At 54.0% G+C, this 14,668-nt stretch overlaps 4 protein-coding genes across 4 annotated transcripts; 3 read left to right on the top strand and 1 right to left on the bottom strand.

Annotated features, from left to right (window-relative positions):
• Positions 1-2,194: 2,194 nt before the first annotated feature.
• On the top strand, positions 2,195-2,830 carry B0T26DRAFT_750963 (uncharacterized protein; the record flags this gene model as incomplete). Its single annotated transcript, XM_060445305.1, has 3 exons — positions 2,195-2,406; positions 2,617-2,673; positions 2,746-2,830. The coding sequence occupies 3 exons, from the start codon at positions 2,195-2,197 to the stop codon at positions 2,828-2,830; spliced, it is 354 nt and encodes a 117-aa protein (XP_060295610.1).
• Positions 2,831-3,818: 988 nt separating this feature from the next.
• On the top strand, positions 3,819-4,181 carry B0T26DRAFT_645654 (uncharacterized protein; the record flags this gene model as incomplete). The annotated part of the gene is made up of 1 exon (XM_060437746.1): positions 3,819-4,181. A coding segment is annotated over one exon (363 nt), but the record flags the coding sequence as incomplete, so codon positions are not given.
• Positions 4,182-10,191: 6,010 nt separating this feature from the next.
• Positions 10,192-10,434, bottom strand: B0T26DRAFT_646397 (uncharacterized protein; the record flags this gene model as incomplete). The annotated part of the gene is made up of 1 exon (XM_060437807.1): positions 10,192-10,434. A coding segment is annotated over one exon (243 nt), but the record flags the coding sequence as incomplete, so codon positions are not given.
• A 1,906-nt stretch (positions 10,435-12,340) lies between these two features.
• B0T26DRAFT_612178 (uncharacterized protein) lies at positions 12,341-12,694 on the top strand (the record flags this gene model as incomplete). Its single annotated transcript, XM_060435915.1, has 1 exon — positions 12,341-12,694. A coding segment is annotated over one exon (354 nt), but the record flags the coding sequence as incomplete, so codon positions are not given.
• Positions 12,695-14,668: the final 1,974 nt, after the last annotated feature.

Raw genomic sequence — 14,668 nt, 5'->3', positions numbered from 1 at the left:
TGGCTGGCTGGCTGGCTGGCTGGCTGGCGGCTTGGTTCCGCCCGGTCGCTAATGCAGGGCGTGGAAACCCCCTCCTCCCCGGCGCAAAAGCAGCAAGCCGAAAGTGTGACGGGAGCTGGAAGCCGGGGAAGTCAAGCCTGATCTAGCCCGTTAGGTATCTTTCTGGAGCTGCGCTTTTTTCCATGTTGTTTTTTTTCCCTTTATAAACCACCTCGGGGTCAACGGCATAGAAGCAACTCTCGGTCGGTCAGGGCAGGCATGGAAGACAGGCAGGCGACGGCGGGAAGAATGAGCTCTGCAGTGAACGGCCGGCAGCCCTGGAATGATTCCCCTGGCCCTGGCCCAACCCCGCCATGGCTACCTGCAAGGGTAGGTAGCTTCCTAATCACAGCTGTGGTTGCACCCACCCCATCAATTCTCGCCGATCTCTCTTCCCCAGGTCGGCGGGTTTTACCCCGCCCACACTACAAATGGCGTTCTGTCACAGTTTTTGCTCCGCTAGATAAGGTCCCTTTGGGTGAGAGAGGAGACAAGAAACAGCCTTATCTTTGCAACGAAAGCTTAACCAGCTGGCGCTCTCGAGTTGCCGCGCGCTGGCAGCAGCGCCATGGCCGCTCAGGCTCCCAAGAACCCGGTTCGCACGCAACGCGCCAGTCCGGCACCAACGAAATTGCACGTCAAAACTACTGTGTAGTATACCTTCCTTCACCTTAGCTTCCTAGGTAACCTTTTTTTTTTTCGACCCTGTGTAACATGCATCTCACCTCACCTCCATGTTCAAACTTCAGCCCGCAGCATCCGGTGCGTTTCTTGGAGGGTCCCCACTTGTTACCGGATCGGGCAACCCACTCCGTCACCGTTGGTGGCGGCGGCGGCCGGGAACCACGAAACCACAATTTATCATTGCGGCGGTGTCTTGCCGTTGGTGCCAAGGTAAAAAAAAATTAAAAAAAAATAAAAAGTGACGCTCGCTCTCCGGCCATCTCTCCAGTCATCTCTCTCCCCCTGTTTGCCTTGCACCACTCTCGGACTCGGGGCATTTGTGGGAAAAGACGCTAGACAGCGCTATTCTAACTTCTGCCCGGACAATTTTTGAGATAAAATGATGCGAGTTAGCGCGGTTGACCTATCGTCCGTCCGCGGATGCAGATGCGCTAGACAAGCAGCTGACGACTGCTATCGGTTTATCACACGTGTTGTGTACGCTCAGGTGACCATTTTGCCGTGGTGCTATCTATGTGCATGGTTATTCGTTGTCCGCCTACCTACCTTGGTGTTGCTTGCTTTACTTGTGCTCTCATCAGTGCCGAGACGCATCTCACTCAGATCGCCGTAGTGGCTATTTTAGGGGCTTCCCGATAGGCTATGAGTGGGGGGCGGGGGACGAATCGGGCAAGATTGCCCAAGGCGGGGGTTTCCGTTGCAAATGGATACACTCAACGTCAGGTAATACGGACTCGGTGGTAGTAGTAACAACATAAGCCCTAGCTGAGAAAAGATAGCAGGGGTCAGGCCGGATTCAGATTCTGTCATCATGCCGTTGCATGCTCGCGCTGCATTACATTTGACAAAAGACCTGGATGGTTGCTGCCTTGTCTCGTTGTGATAGAGGGTAAGGTTAAACGTATCGTAGACTTTGATTTCCGAGTAATTGACAGTGTCGCAGCTGTTCTCTGCTGTCAAAGAGTGTTTTAGTCTTGGCTAAGTAATTAATTCGGTTCTAATTACGGGGTAGTGAGGGCTAAACACTTCCCAAGGGAACCGCTTTGTCTCTCTCTTGGCACCGTTCACACCATCCAAGCTCAGCCATGGGTTTCTTTGTTCAGACGCCTCGATGCCTCTCGAACCTCAGCCAACTCACGCGGTGCTTGCAAGAACAAAGTCGACCCGGGCGTGGGCGCATTCCCGCTCCGCCCAGTGGCCGGGCCTGGCCAAAGAAGACTTCCGCAATTAGGCCAGTCTCGTCCAAGTATCGGTCCAGACAATGTTTGGATGTTAGGGTTGTGAGCTCGAGTTCCAATTCCGTCAATTCGTAGCCGTTTTGGTTCTTGGCACCGTCGTGCTTCATATCTCGTGCCACGGCCTCTCCAGAGAGGATTAACTTGGGCTGTTTGCTCCTGTCTTCAATGGTCACCAATTGGCGCCTCTGAACGTTGTGCCATGATTCCAGGACCGCGCTGTTGTTGTAAACACCATGGCCAGCAACCTGTTCCCCGCCGTGACTGAAGCTCCGACGCCCAGCCCGGCTTTGGAGGGGAGAGCAGACACCACGGCGAATCCCACCAAACCGCCCGCCCTTTGCGGCTTTATCGACTACACGTCCTCGTACACGTGCAAGACGGGAGCGTGCAAGTTCAACACCGACTACTACGCCGTCGGCTGCTGCGATGGTGACAACTGCGACTGGTAACTAAGCCTCGAGCTAATGCCGTTTGTGTCAGTGAGGGGATACTGACAGAGCGCGGCCAACGCGTAGGCGGACTACATGTTGCGGCTATCAACCGAATACTTCATCATTCGTTACATGGTAATCACTACCCGCGGCGGAGCAAGTTCCTATCTTCAGCCACGCCTGGGTCATCATTGGCGCAGCCACTTGCTGATACTGCAGGCTAGGGATACCTGGACGTCGACGTGCGGCGGCACGAGGCCAGGAAAGCTGGTTGGCACGTGGTCAGTTCCGCCCAAAGCCATCACCGGCATCTTGACACGAATCACCCACCTAGCTAACTTTCGCACTCCCAGCTCCGACCCGACGGCCCCCTTTGGCGGCACGGCGCGCTTCGAGAACGGTTGGAAAGTGCCACCACAGCAGCTGGGCGGGGATTGATGCATAGTCTTGACAGTTACCCGTGCTACCTTGTCACGGTTTCATGTCTTGTAAAAACAACACTGTGTGGGTTTCGACGCATGATGCTGGGAGTTGCCTATGCTATCTTGTTCTGGTTTGGTGTCTTACGAAAACAACATTATGCTGTGATATCAAATACGGGCCTAATCAACAAGCAGTTTGGCTCACTCCAGCGTACCACTGAGTTGATTTCTTTGTTACTCTAGCCACAATGCCCTTTAGAATTGGCTTGCTAGTTAACATATTTCCTTTGCTACAAAACAAATACCATTTAAAAGTGGCTTGCTAACATGAGCCCTTTGACGGTTCTTTCACTAGGAAACACAATTCATTGTCTCGTCATGTAATGCGATACTCAACCTCTTCCTACTTTCTTTCTCGTGGCGGTGAGCGTCATTATCCTCATATCGACTCAAGGACCACCTATAGACAGACCAAGATAATTAGACTTCAGCCTGTTCATGATCAGTCCCTAACATATAGACTCTGGTGATGACTCGAAATGTTCGGAGAGGCAACACGGATATCGGGATAAAAAGGAGCTGACGTTCGTTTTCAATCCATGTCTACATATCTATACCCTCCAGTTCCTCACACACTTTGGAGACATTTAAAGAGTTCAGGATCCCAAGCTTTGCAGTTCGACAAAAACTGCTTCAACTTTTGGGGTAGCCTCGACTTTGATATATCCAACATGGCTGACGAGTGCGAAGACTACTACGCGTACATCTTCGTCCAAGGGGACAAGAAGTACCGCTTCCTGCGCACGCTCGGCACTGGTGCCGAGTCGACGGCGCAGCTGGTCGAGGATATCGACACGCTCGACGTCCTGGTCCGCAAGGTCACAAACATCCGGCTAGACTGCCTGATTGAGGACATTGTCACTGGTGATGCTTTGGACCCCGACGAGGCTCTCGCGCGGGGACTCGTCACGACGAAGCCAACCGAGTTTCTTTCGCTGGGAGAGATGGCAAGGTGGGGCCCCAGGCCCGACCTGCCGACCCCGTACATTCCGGAGTGCTACTCGCACCAGTACATCCGGCAGCTGAACACAAAGGGCGTGGACAAGTACTCGTCTGTGTCATACTGGAAGCTGTATAACGGCGGTACCGCATGGGACTGCCTTGGGATGAACGAGAGTTTCAAGGGACTCTATTCGCCCATCGGCCGCATGGTGTGGCAGGTCGCCGGTACTCTGAAGTACATGTTGGAAGCCGGCGAGTGCCCCATGTTCCACTGCGACCTCCACCTTTGCAACATCTTCGTCGACTTCGGCAGAGACACCAACTTGCCCGACTTTTACGTTGGCGACTTTGGCAGAGCCAAGATGAGGTTGCGGAACGAGGTGTGCAACGACAAGTATGGCGAAACGGGTGTTTACTTGTTCGTCCACGACGTCGCCCAGCTTGCGCACTTGATGAAGACGATTCTGGACTGGGTATGCCCCAGGTGGAAGTCCACCATCACAATGGACGACACCCCTAGACCCGTCAAGGTCCTCTGGGACATTTGGTTTGCGCTCCTGATGTCACAGTCAGAGTGGGACACTAAGCGGAAAGAGGGGATACCTGCAGTTCCGAATCTCGACGAGGTCATCAGCCTGGGCCACCAGCTCGAGTATCTGTGCCAGAAAGGGGGTGCGTGCGACGAGACGAACGGGGCACCTTGGGTAGAGTTTTTAACCTTTGTCCGGTGGACAGCCGTCTACAAGGTCGGCATTCAAAGGTCAATGGAGGTTGAGCGACAAACGAGGAGTGAAGCTCTTCACCCTCGCGACGCGGATTACTCGCCCAGTCCCATCCCAGGCCCCTTCTACCTCTGCAAGCCTGTCTGGGTCCCCGTTGACAGCCTGCCAAACAGCCGGCCTAATAAGTTCGTCGATGACGCATCCAACCCAGACACAAACTCGACCAGGAGCCCAAGAAACTGGGAGGCGCTGCAGTTTATACCTACCCCGGAGCCGGAATACTCTTACAGGGCAGCCGACATGGCGAAAGCCCGCGGGGTCATCACCGACAACAGCGTTAGCATGTGGCTGTTCTCCAACTCGGACAGGGCGGTTAGAGTTGGCAACCCCGAGAAGGAGAAGGAGTCGTCGGAGCCGGAGCCGGAGCCGGAGCCGGAGTCCGTGTTTGACGAAACAACGCCAGCGTTGTGGCAGGCTGTAAACCGTCAAAAGACTCGACAAGATATGGACAGCGGGCCGGGAAGGTCTCCTGACACGCCCTACTTGCGCTCCCCCGAGGACGAGGCAACTGCTCCGCGCAACCCCGACGAGCTGAAATGGTGGAAGGAGATTGATCTCCAGAATGACAACATGCCAACAGCCCCGGGATCTCCCTACATGCCAGAATCCTGGCAGCGCTTGCAAGAGATTGATCTCCAGGATGACAACATTCCTCCAGCCCAGGATCTCCCTACATGCCAAAAGCTTGGGAGCGTTTGATGGAGGCTCGGACCCGCGCTGGCCTGGACGGCTTGGCGCCCCCTGTGGACCAGAACACCAACATACCACCACCGGCGGCACCTCAACCCAGCAACAACAGAGCAAACATACCACCTAGAGCTTCAGTTCTTGCCCCGGACCCAGTCCCTGTCACGAACAGAAGAACTCGAGCTCCAGCAACTTGGCTACCCACCCTATCAGCAGCTCCAGCCTCAGCAACTCCAGGGCGCACAGCCGCCTCCACCCGTATCCCGTCCCGGCTTGCTCCAAGCCGCGCCCATGCTTCAACTGCGGCTCCCAAGAGGCTCCCAGCTTCGACTGCGGCTCCCAAGAGGCCCCTAGCTTCGACTACGGCTCCCAAGAGGTCCCCAGCTTCGACTACGGCTCCCAAGAGGCTCCCAACTTCTACTGCGGCTCCCAAAAAGCTCCCGGCTTCGACCGCGGCTCCCAAGAGGCTCCCGGATCCATCCCCTGCTCCTACAGCATCGGCGAAACCCAAGGGAAAGCCGCCAATCAAGGCCCCACCTGGTCCACCAAAGTCGCCTACCAAGGCACCAGCCAAGGCACCAGCCAAGGCACCGGCCAAGGCACCGGCCAAGGCACCTCTCAAGCCTCTCGCCAAGGCACCGGCCAAGGCACCTCCTACACCGCCGGCCAAGACAGTCGCTTTCAAGGCACCGGCAAAGCCGCTCCCAAACCAGCCGCCAAAGCCAAGGCCTCGGCCGAGCACCCCCACAAGGCCTCGACCAAGCACCCCCGCCACCCCGTCGCCTGCACCGAGCACTGTCGGCAGCGCGTCTAGACGAAGCAATTCGTCGTACGCGCCATCCGTCTCCAGCCCGTCTTCGACTGCGCCAGACACGGCCCTCTACCAGGATGCCGCCCTCTCGGCCAGCCACTTCCGCTCGCCCCCGCCGCTGACCCCGTCTACGGAGCAAGGCTTCGAGGACGGGGAGTTCGTCGAGCTGCTGCGGAACTCGCGCCGGATTCTGACCTCGGGAGCAGCAGTCTGTGAAGCTGACTGGCCCAGGGTGGCTGCGGCGTTCGCGACCCTCGAGGACGTCGCCGACGGGTGGATCGAGACGGTGCGCCGCCACCGCAACCTGCACGAGCTGCTGCACGGGCCCGGGTGCCAGTGCAGCCGCGGCGATGATGGCGAGGACATTGGCGCGTGGCAGATCGAGATCCAGGAGATTGTCGAGAAGGAGCTGGCTTGGCGCCGTGGACACGGTGTTTGAGTGAATCCCATTTCTACTTCATGCTGATTGTAATTAATTATAATCACTGAAAAATCCCCCAATTCTCTTCAACACGTAAACACCGACCACGAGCCAAGTGGCGCGGGCGATGTTTCACAAAAAGAATGGGGAAAAAGAAAATAGAACCCCCCAAAAAAGGAAACCCTGGAGTTTGGAGTTTGACTTGCGCAAATGCTAAGTGGCATGGCGCTCACGATGCCTTAGCGAAGGTAAGTATTTAATTCCTTGTCTCCCCGAGTCCCTCACTGCACAACTGCCAATTGGCACGGCGCTCACAATGCCTTATCCAAGGTAAGTACCTATCAATCAATTTTCATTTGTCCCTTGTTGGAATAACATACTGGAATGACGCGCTGATCCAAGGAATGCGGCTCCGCATCCCTGGCCACAGCAACGTCTGTGGAGGAGCGGGCCTGACAGATGCATATATATTGGCCTACGCCCACCTGTTCAGATAGGTAAAAAGACAGACAGACAAAAACGAATCCATCACTTGAACCACCACCTTACGGCGCGCAGCGCGCCATGCTGTTTCCAGTACCGGTACCCTGGTGATTCCTACACCCTATAACCCGCGCAGCCTACTCATTCGCTATGTGAAAGGACCTTCAAAGTTTTCTAAACCAACTGGTTTATGATAATTAGAGAAAACCAAATATAACCGAAATCGCCCCGATAATTAAGACTTATCCCAAGTTCAGACTAAACCAAACGTTAACAGTGAATACGTGAAGTAATTAAAACAGCACCCGTGACAAAATACAGATAAGGTACCTTAGTGAATTGAATCAATAAGTAGGTCTTATCTACGTTTTCCACATACCCCCCTCTGAACAGGGGAGAGGGACTCTCTGGTAGCCATCCCCAGGGTGTATAGTATTTACTGGTATCTATGTACCATCTCGGCTTCACTAGCAGTAGTATATCCACGTGGGCCAGGTGGTGGGTGATTCAGCCGCTTAGCTGCATTTTAGCGCCAAAAAACGCCCGTGCGATCAGCACGTTAAAAGATCCTACCATATGCACTGTCGGCCCCGCCGAAGGAGGCCACGAAAAGAGTGCAAAAAGGGTCTTAAAAAAGGTCAAAAAATTCGAAGAAAAGGTTTAAAGGAGGGTTTTAATCGGGGCTCTAAAATGGCTCGAAAAGCAAGGTAAAAGGTGGTTTTATTTGCGAGTTATTTTGGCTTATGGCCCACAAGTCTTGCTTTGCGGCTGGCCCGTAGCTGCTTACAAAACTTGTCAATGGAGCAGCCAATTTGCTGCTGTTGAAGATGAACTATGCGGACGGCAGCTTCCTCGCTCGTACGCTGGGCTCGCACAATCCGCTGAACCTCCTTAACAACTTCGGACCGTAAAGAATACCACTGCAGTTCAGTCTGCCGGCCGGCCCGCCACCGGTTCCCCCATCTCCGATCAAGAGTAGCCACGGCCGGCCCGCCCTGGAGGCCAACAGTCCACTCACGCCAAAGGTCTGCCACCGTCCTGACTGCACGGCTCATACGGTACTGTGGCGGCTGTTCTTCTCCTTCGACCGGTAGCCAGCTAATTGTGGGAGCCGGGCTGCAAAGGCGGCTAGTAGCAGAGCCATACTGGCTTTGTTCATCTGGGCCAGCTCCCGGCCTAGCCATAGGGCCAGCTCCCGGCCTAGCCATAGGGCCAGCTCCCGGCCCATTTATAGGGCCAGTTCGTTGGCCCGCTTCGGCTAGGACCGGCTGTGGAGCGGTTGCTTGTATATGGACTGTAAGACCAGCAGAAAGGATATTGTGGAGCTTAACTGTCTGCTGCGACTGGGCCTCGATAAGCCGCATCTCGGTGGCTTGGAGCTTTGCTGTGAGCTCTAGGACCCGGGCCTCATTACGAACATCGATCGATTTTAAGTAGTCTGATAGGACTGGAAGCGCTTGGGTTAACACAGCCAGTTGGCTGGGCCGCTCTTCTTCCTGTACGAAAGCAGCCACCTGCTTGGCGAATGGCTTATATCCCGGGTGTTGGAATACTGGGTGGCTCCAAACTGGGCTGTTCGGGAACCTATCCATCAGGACAGCCGAGTCTTGTAGAACTACCCCACGGAGGTAAAAAAAGGAGGTTAGTAAAGCCCATAGCAGCTAGATCGTTAATTTGGCCAGGCCCTGGGCCAAACCGGCCTTGCCACTGGTCCAACTGCGGCCAAATCATCGAAAGGAGGTCGGCTGGCGGCGCCACGCCGGCCCTCCGGACCTCAAAGCATCCCATCTGCGGAGGATGGCCGGCCATAGTACGCATAAACGTGCGGGGCAGGGAGTTGAGGTAACAGCCGATCATCTGCTCTTGGTTCCAACGGCCGGCCCGGCGGATTTGATCCTCGCTAACACCCTTCAATTCGGCCACCTTCGCTCCCGAGCTACGGCCGATGTGTGTCTTCTTTTGGGAGCTGATCCCGGCATACGAGAGGGCCCGGGCCGCCCACTCCCGTTGCGAGTTGTAGGAGAGACCTGCCGTCCACCCCGTACTACTGCTCGTAATCAGGCGGATGTCGTACCACGCCGGCCGCTGGCTGAAGTCTGGGAACGGCTCTTCTGTAAGATCCCAGCGAAAAAGGAGGTAAAATGCGAGGCCGCTCAATGCACAAATCAGTGGCTTGCGGTTCCGTAGGGCCCCGGCTGTCTCGAGCCGGCCGTGCTGGTTGGTCTTCCCGGCCCGCGTCGTCATAATTAACGGCATACAAGGAGTAGGGCCTTCGTCCGGGAACTCAAAGGTAAATAGATCGGATAGCTCTAAAGCCCTCCGGTCGCCTCCATGTGTGAGCATATAGTGGCCAAGAAGCAGGTCGACAAGGGTCCGTAAGTGGCTCTCGGCTGGGCCGGTGGCCAGGGTGGGCGGCGATATATTCGACACCCCTGTACGAATATTTGGCGAACATGATTCGCTGAAATCGACAGAAGTTCTAGTGGGGTAAACGGTAAAAATTAGTGAGATGAATACTGTAACTTAGCGGGCTGGCGCTAAGCTATAGCGGGTATTTTCCCTTTACGTTTTGCTGCCAGCTTTGCCCCCTATGGTGCCCGTAATAGCATCCCTCATCTCGCTAAGTTTTAGTGTATCACATTCGCCGAATATTTGTACAGGGGTATCGAATATATCGCCGCCCACCCTGATTTGGGCTCAATTCCACATTCTTCCTCTTGGTTCCCTTTTTGTTCTCAAGCTCAGCTTTCAGAGCCTCATTTTCGCGCCTGAGCTTAGCCAGCTCAAAGTCCCTAAGGGTAAACGCCTTCCTGACCTTCCTAAATAGCTAGTAACGTACTGTAAGGAAAGAGCACCCCAAACGCCCGGTCCGGCCCAGGCGCCACCAGCTGGCCCCAAACAGCTGGCCCGGCCCAGGCGCGACCAGCTGGCCCCAAACACCCGGCCCAGACACCCGCCAGATTGAGCCACCCAACTATGTATATAAATAGTGGCCCTCGCCCACCTTCCTTTGCGAGGGCCAGGTTGAAGTCTTTTACCAATGCCAGTCATTGCTCGCCCTCTTGTTCCCTCCATCGTGACCACCTTGATCAGGCGTACCTGCCTTCTCTTACATATCGCGAGTAGCTGCTTCCTTCAAAGAACATGTTTTCACAGAAGAAGCAACGGGCGGACCTTTCTTTAGCGGGCTTTCACTCGGCTAGTCTAACCTCCTTCCTGTGCCGTGGCGGCATCGGCGTATACTTACGACCGTGGCACGTCTCCACATAGTTGCTCCAGTACTCTGCCCCGTCCACGACGTGCCTCTTTCCTTGACGACCGCACTCGCCACACGGAAAGGGACGGTCGAAGGCACCTTTACTGAAATGGTCGTTCTCGTTGTGCCTTGTCAAGCCGCCGCGGAAGGTAAAAAATTTTAGACAGAATAGGCATTGCTAGCGCTCGATCTGTTTGGCGACGTCCTGCGTCTTATTATCTCCCAACGAGCTCATAATGGTCTCCACCTCAGTGTCCCGGTTTCCCAGGTACGCAAGAAGTAGCTGTGAAAAGACCCGGGCTCGCCGGTATCCTCCCAGATCTTTCTCGCGAAGGAAGCGGCCAATATACACAGCGACCTTATCGGCAGCCGCGGTCCGAGTTAGCGGCTTATGTAGCTTTACCGTTGCCGTTGGCGTGGATAAGTCGTTAGTTGATTGTCCAAGGGCCCTTCGTCTATCCACCTCTTTGAAGTACTTCTGTCGCTTATCCTGGACTATAAGCTCTATAAGTTCCTTTTGACGGTTCACGTACGTATTACGAGCCCGTGTCGAATCCGTATGGTCCCATCCTTTACATTCCCGCATTTCGTCGTACTCGTCCTTCACCTCCTGAATATATAATATTAGGTAAATAGAATATCTCTTTACAAAAGGCTAATATACCGTCGAGTTTTGAACCAGCACCGACTCGGAGGGAATATAGTCGCCGATGCTCTCGGTTGCCAGATACCAGCCACAGGCGATGCCATATTTTCCAAAAGGAGGCGTAGTTCATCGTAAATATTTCACGATCTATAAAATCATCCTTCCAATAGAGTGTCACGGCAGGTGCCAGACAGGTGGTAAGAGCTGGCACACCCCGACCAGACATTCTGGTTTAGGATGTGGTCAGTGCATAACCTCACCAACTCAACCTATTTCTCTGCGCCCTGCGCAGCCTTTGGAACTTTCTTTTCTTTTCTTTCCTTAGCTTTAGATTCTACGAATACAGCGACCATATTGCAGCCCTGTCTCAAATTAGTTGACTGTGCGGTGACAATCTAAAGCTCAATCTCACTACTCGCCTGGGAAGGCAATTGCAAAGAATATCCCCCGGAAAAGAACAGAACCCCGCGGTCGCTACACAGGTGTACGATCGCCGACCGAAAGAAAGCACCCAGGCGGAGTGCTAGAAAGAGAGGCGACCGGTAAGATGCCTACCGCCGACGATACCGCCATGCAGGCAGTTCTGCAGACGGCTGTCGACGAAGTGAACTTCGATCGCGAGAGCTTCATGAGAACCCACCCTCGCAAGAAGTCAGAGACCACGTTAGCTATGCTAGCCAAGCAATCCGAAGTGACCGCCAAAGCCACCCAGGTCCCAGCGAACCCCACTAATGACCGAGTGGACATCTACGACTCTACGAACCGTGTCCTGCGCGATGTCGACGGCGCGAAGTTCACGCTCTCTGTCGATGAGATCGATAAGGACCTTTAGGAGAAGATGTCCGACATGGTAGCCGCATTCGTCAAGCGGAACAAGAATGGACCCGCCTTACCCTTTGGCACGTGGTTACATCCAGATCTCATCGCTTTTGAGGGACCTATGGATATCAAGGACTTTGAGCAAGCATCGACTAGACATCCTGACGAGCATTACCAGGAGTTCAAGGTCCGCACGTTTTTAGCGCACGGCCTGTACGACCAGATGTCTCAGCTATATAGCATCGCTCGCTATCAGGCAGTCGTTATCGATAACCTCAAAGCATGGGCAACCCGAATCCTGACACAGAATACACGCTCAGCCGCTGCGACTTCGGTTACGAGCCCCACAGCTGGAACCCTAAGCCCAGCTGACGAAGGTCTCGTCGCAAGCCTAAACGATGCCTTACAAGATCGGAATGAGGCCATCGAGCGCATGCAGGATAAGATCAATAGCCTGAGCCGCGCAATCGCTGACAACGCTGTTAACGGCTCGATCCGCGGATCAACACCCGCATCAGTGGACAGTACGTCACGTCGAAGCGCCAAGATTTCTGATCCTCCGCTATACTATAACGAGAAGGACAAGGATACGGTCACCTTCAACGCCTGGATCCGCCAGATAAAGAACAAACTGCAAATCAACGCAGACCACTACGATAATGACCACGCTCGCCAGTCATATATCGAGTTCCGTCTAGCCGGAAAGGCTTCCCATCAACTGGAACCCTACTTGGAAGAGCGCCATCCCAACCAGATCAACACATCTGAAGGCCTGCTAACATGGCTCAAGAACGAGTTCCGCAACCTTAACCGGGAGGAAGAGGCGATGGACGAGTTCACCACTCTCCAGATGAAGCCAGGAGATGACTATCATACCTTCCGTAACGAATTCGTACGCCTAGCAGGAGAGTGCCGACGACCACGCTCTGAGTGGAAGAAGAAGTTCAAACGACGCCTTACCCCTGCCATGCAGGACAAGCTCACCCGCGACTATATCGACAACCAAGTGGACTTTGAGAAGTACGCTAAGATCGGTGCCGAATACGCACTGAATATGAAGCTGGCGCAGAAGTCTCGCCAGGCTAACCGGAAGGCGGAGCAGCTCATGAACCCCCCGGCACAGAACAACCGACGCCCTTTCAACCGCCCCCCATCAAGCAACCCCAACAGTGGAGGAAACAAAGGGGGTGGCAATACTAAAAAGCCCACCGTTGAGGAGATCAAGAAGCTGTACGCTGAGGGCCGCTGCTTCATCTGCCGCGAGCAGGGACACATTACTCGCGAGTGTCCCCAGAAGTCAGCACCCACACCAGACAGAGCAGCCCGACTACAAGCAGTCATCAGCAAGTTTGCAGCCAAGGATACTGACACCAGTACCGAGGCGGGCCCTACGAACAGTTCTGCAGAGAACGCTAGTTCGGAAAACTAGTTACCCTGGGGCAGTTGGACTCCCTCCCAGAGGTGACACTGATCTGTACAGCCAGAAAGATAGAGAAAGGAAAAGAGGGCATAGGCCTACTAGCCAAATACTTGGGCGGCTCCTCATTCACTGTTAGCTGTGATATAGCAAGCAATGGACTCTCTTTAACTACCACTAAACTACGGGTGTATTCGAGGTTCGGCCGGCGGAGCATCTCATCGAGAGATTCGAAGGGGGTGTTAAAGGCACCGGCGGCGATAGCTTGGGTGGCGATGAGGCTGATAAGGCAGACAAACTGGCAGGTGGCGAGGAAAACTTTAAAAGTTACGCTTTAAAGAAAATTAGTATACTAAAGATATCGAAGAAGGGAGTAATTATACCTTACTTTTATAGTACCGGTCCCTTACGCTCGGGCATCTGCTATTTGACGCTTCTCGTAGGTTACTATAATTTCTGCCACTATCGTATTCTACGACGGGTTCTCTAGGTCCGGGACGACTATAAGACGGATATGCTTATATTCGAACCTCATTAACGAACCCAGTCGGAATCTGAGGCCTACGAGGACCAGCGTCTAGTGGAGCGCGATACGGAACTCAAGTTGACAAGGTACATCCTCAGCCCGCGTCCACAAGGTATCGAGGAGCATCAAAAGGTCTTCGGCTGTTGTCTCGACCTTCTCGAATGAAAGCTCCGATTCGCGCCTTAAGTTGAACATTTCTGCAAGATCCGTCCGGATCCACTGAACGTATTAGCACGGGGAGGCCCTTTTATAAAGTCGGACTCTCCTTATATTACTGATATCAGCCACCGGGCTTTCTCTAGAATCGCCTTTATCCTACCTCAATTTCCATAAACCACGATTGCTGGGGTCTTTGCGCCTCTTCTCTCTAAGGATCGTATTGTCCGCCTCTACAACCAAGCACCTCCAATACATTATTACGGTCTTCGTATCAGTAATCGTCTAGATAGTCTCGTATTCGTCGTCCCCATCCCCGAGGACCGGGCGGGTGGTCTTCGACGACTCAACATAATCTCGAAAGTACGACTTTATTATAGTCTTTTCGCGTTTCTGGTCGTTGCAAAGACCTAACCAAATCTGGTCAAAGTCCCCGCCCTTAAACTTCTTAACGAATCTAATATCTTATCGTTAACGAAGAACAAATAACATAACCTACGAGATCAGGTAGGTACTTACAGCCGCATCGCTTGCCATGTGCGAAACCGCTCTTCTTGTAGATGAGGGCATACTTTCCGCTTGCTATCAAAATTATCATTTGCGAGGAACTCATCGTCCTCGTCCGCTTTTCTTTGTCGCTCTTTATCGTCGCGTAACTTGACAGGTGTGCTGAGAACGAGAACGCGGCGTCGGGACATTTTGACGCGACTCGGATGCTTTCTGCTCAATGTCTGCGACAGCGAGAGCTGCCAACAGGAGGGAGGCAAAGCTCCCCCTTAAATAAATTGCGCCGCCGCCGCAACGGCGAAGCTGGCGAAACGGCCATCTTAACAGTGCGCCGCAAAAAT

Source organism: Lasiosphaeria miniovina, assembly GCF_030549165.1.
Source record: "Lasiosphaeria miniovina strain SMH2392-1A chromosome Unknown B0T26scaffold_4, whole genome shotgun sequence".
Lineage (NCBI taxonomy): Eukaryota > Fungi > Ascomycota > Sordariomycetes > Sordariales > Lasiosphaeriaceae > Lasiosphaeria > Lasiosphaeria miniovina.
The sequence above is the reverse complement of the archived record's forward strand: the minus strand, read 5'-3'. Positions and strand labels throughout refer to the sequence as shown.